This window comes from Haematobia irritans, chromosome 2, assembly GCF_050003625.1.
Source record: "Haematobia irritans isolate KBUSLIRL chromosome 2, ASM5000362v1, whole genome shotgun sequence".
Classification (NCBI taxonomy): Eukaryota; Metazoa; Arthropoda; class Insecta; order Diptera; family Muscidae; genus Haematobia; species Haematobia irritans.
In genome coordinates this window covers 41465943-41468776 of record NC_134398.1, presented here as the reverse complement: position 1 = coordinate 41468776, position 2834 = coordinate 41465943, and the positions used below count along the sequence as shown (strand labels likewise).

The 2834-nt window shown below is 29.9% G+C and overlaps 1 protein-coding gene across 1 annotated transcript; it reads left to right on the top strand.

The window, feature by feature from the left end:
* Positions 1-812: 812 nt before the first annotated feature.
* On the top strand, positions 813-2610 carry LOC142227494 (uncharacterized). Its single transcript, XM_075298047.1, has 2 exons — positions 813-2373; positions 2429-2610. The coding sequence occupies exons 1-2, from the start codon at positions 886-888 to the stop codon at positions 2438-2440; spliced, it is 1500 nt and encodes a 499-aa protein (XP_075154162.1). The 5' UTR covers positions 813-885; the 3' UTR covers positions 2441-2610.
* Positions 2611-2834: the final 224 nt, after the last annotated feature.

The window sequence follows — 2834 nt, the reverse complement described above, 5'->3', positions numbered from 1 at the left end:
TCTATAGAATAAATTTCTATAAGAAATAAAATTTTGACAAAATTATCTATAGAAATAAAATTTTGACAAAATTTTCTATAGAAATGAAATTTTGACAAAATTTTCTATAGAAATGAAATTTTGAAAAAAATTTCTATAGAAATAAAATTTTGACAAAATTTTCTATAGAAGTAAAATTTTGACAAAATTTTCTATACAAATGAAATTTTGACAAAATTTTGTATAGGAATAAAATTTTGACAAAATTTTCGATAGAAATAAAATTTTGACCAAATTTTCTATAGAAATAAAATTTTTACAAAATTTTCTATAGAAATGACATTTTGACAAAGTTATCAATAGAAATAATATTTTGACAAAATTTTCCATAGAAATAAAATTTTGATAAACTTTTCTATAGAAATAAAATATTAATTATATATAGAAATAAAATTTTACTAAAATTCTCTATGGAAATAGAAATTTGACATAACTTTCTATAGAAATAAAATTTTGACAAAATAGAAATAAAATTTTGCCAAAATTCTCTATAGAAAAAAATTTACATAATTTTCTATAGAAATATAATTTTGACAAAATTTTCTATAGTGTAAAATGGTTTTTATTGTAAAGATAATCTATTACTAAATTCCTGCTATACTGTAATTATTTTGTAACGAATGCGTAGACACCGATAATACATATATAAAATCGATAAAACATTCAAGGTATGCTTGAATATTTTATCGAAAAGTACCGGCTACTTTACATATAAGATAACAAATGTTAGACTTAAGAAGAGAAAAGATGAATAAAGGAGAGTCAGTCTTGTATCAAGCATACAACGAGTCGTTACAATTTCAGAAGTGGTTGGTCACGCCTGTTTTAGTGAAAACAAATTAAAATATGATTGTGGCCGAGGAACATACTTTGCAACAATTAAAACTTTATTGTGAAAAATTAAACCTACCATCAAATGGAACAAAGGCAACATTAGTTTCGAGATTAAATAATATACCGTCCGGAGAGCTGCAAATATGCATTGACGCTATTAATGAAACAACAAAAACCCAAAAAGGTGTGGTTGATCCTAAATCCGTTACTTTAGTCGTCGAAGAATTGCAAACATGTATTGACGCTAATAATGAAGCAACGAAAAACCAACAAACTTTGATTGATCTCGATACCGTTACTTTAGTTGCAGAGTACGAAAATAAAGCAGTACGCAACAACAAAGAAAGCAGCACGCAACAACAGGTGGATACCGATGACGAAAAGAGTAGCAAAGAAATCAGAGACAAAGTTGCCTACAACAACGACGATAACGAATTGAAGTCTCAAACCGAAAAAGGGGACAGAACAGAACTTAAAAGTGATGCAAATTTAAGAGAAAAGAATATGAATTTAGAAGAGAGCAACGGAAATATTATGCACAATGGAAATGTAAACAATGTAAATGAAAGAGTGTACAACGAACAGAACAATGATGGAAATGAAACAATGCAAAGACTAAACGAAGCGGTTGGAAACGACATCAATCTTGGATTGACAGATGACAAAGAGAAACAATTGCTGCTAAGAGAGTTGAATATTTTAAAGAAGGAACGTGATTTGTTGATTCGAGAAAATGTGTTGCTAAACAAAACTAGATCTCCAATAATGGGGAGAAATGAAGTCGATATTCCCCTTACCACCCTAAAAGAACTTTTACCTCAATGTAGTGGTGGTCCAGAATTTAAAACATTGTTTGCACAATTAAACAGCATTAGAAACACATATGATGTTTCAGAAAAAAATCTTCGTGCGTTAATTTGCTCTAAGTTAGAAGGCAATGCTAAGGACTGGCTTTACTCGAAACCGCACTACCTTGATTTATCTGTAGATGACCTTATGCAACAAATGAAAGACATGTTTGACGTTAAAGAAAACCGAATAATTGCTCGTCGAAATTTCGAAGATAGAAAATGGAAATACAATGAAAAGTTTGTCGATTACTTTAATGCGAAAGTAATTTTGTCAAACCCTCTGCGAATGCAAGACGATGAGCTCTTGGAATATCTGGTAGAAGGAATTTCCAGTCTCCAATTACGTACTCAAGCCAAATTGCAAAATTACAAATCTAAGGAAGATTTTTTTCAAACATTTAAAAATATTGAACAGCAACCTAGACAGAGTTTGTCGCGTTCCCAAGCAGAAAATACTACTGGTACTAGTAAAGGCAGTACTCCTATGAAATGTTTCAATTGCAACTGTTCGGGTCATATAGCAGCAGAGTGCCGCAAACCACGACGTGAGACTGGATCCTGTTATGCTTGTGGACAATTTGGACATATGGCCAAAGATTGCAGTCAATATAAGAAAAGTGTTTTGAATAAACCCCAGACTAATGAATATGTAAGATTTTTATGTATTACTTTAAATTCTAATGCTAATATAAGTTTTTTCGCAGAATGTCTCTTAGACTCAGGAAGCCCCATAAGTCTAATTAAAGATTCATATATTCCTTCAAGTGCGGTTAGATGTGAAATATTTGATAATTTTTATTTTGGTGTAAATCACAGCAAACTTAACATTCTTGGAAAGATTTTTGGTTACATTTTAATAAATGAAAAAAATATAAATATTGAGCTACACATTGTTTCAAATAATTCTATGGGCTTTCCTGTTGTTCTGGGTAGAGATTTTTTAAAGGCAAGCGATGCTAAACTAGTTTTAACTAACTCTAGTACACAAAGTGTAAGCAATGTAATTGGTGATAAACTAGAATTGATTCCATCGACTAAAAATCTTCAATCTTATGATATTTTAAGTAGTATACCTTTAAGTAGAAAACATATATTCGAAGATGGAAATAA

Coding starts and splice junctions, on each gene's coding strand:
- LOC142227494 (XM_075298047.1), top strand. CDS start 886: ATGATTGTGGCCGAGGAACATACTTTGCAACAATTAAAACTTTATTGT.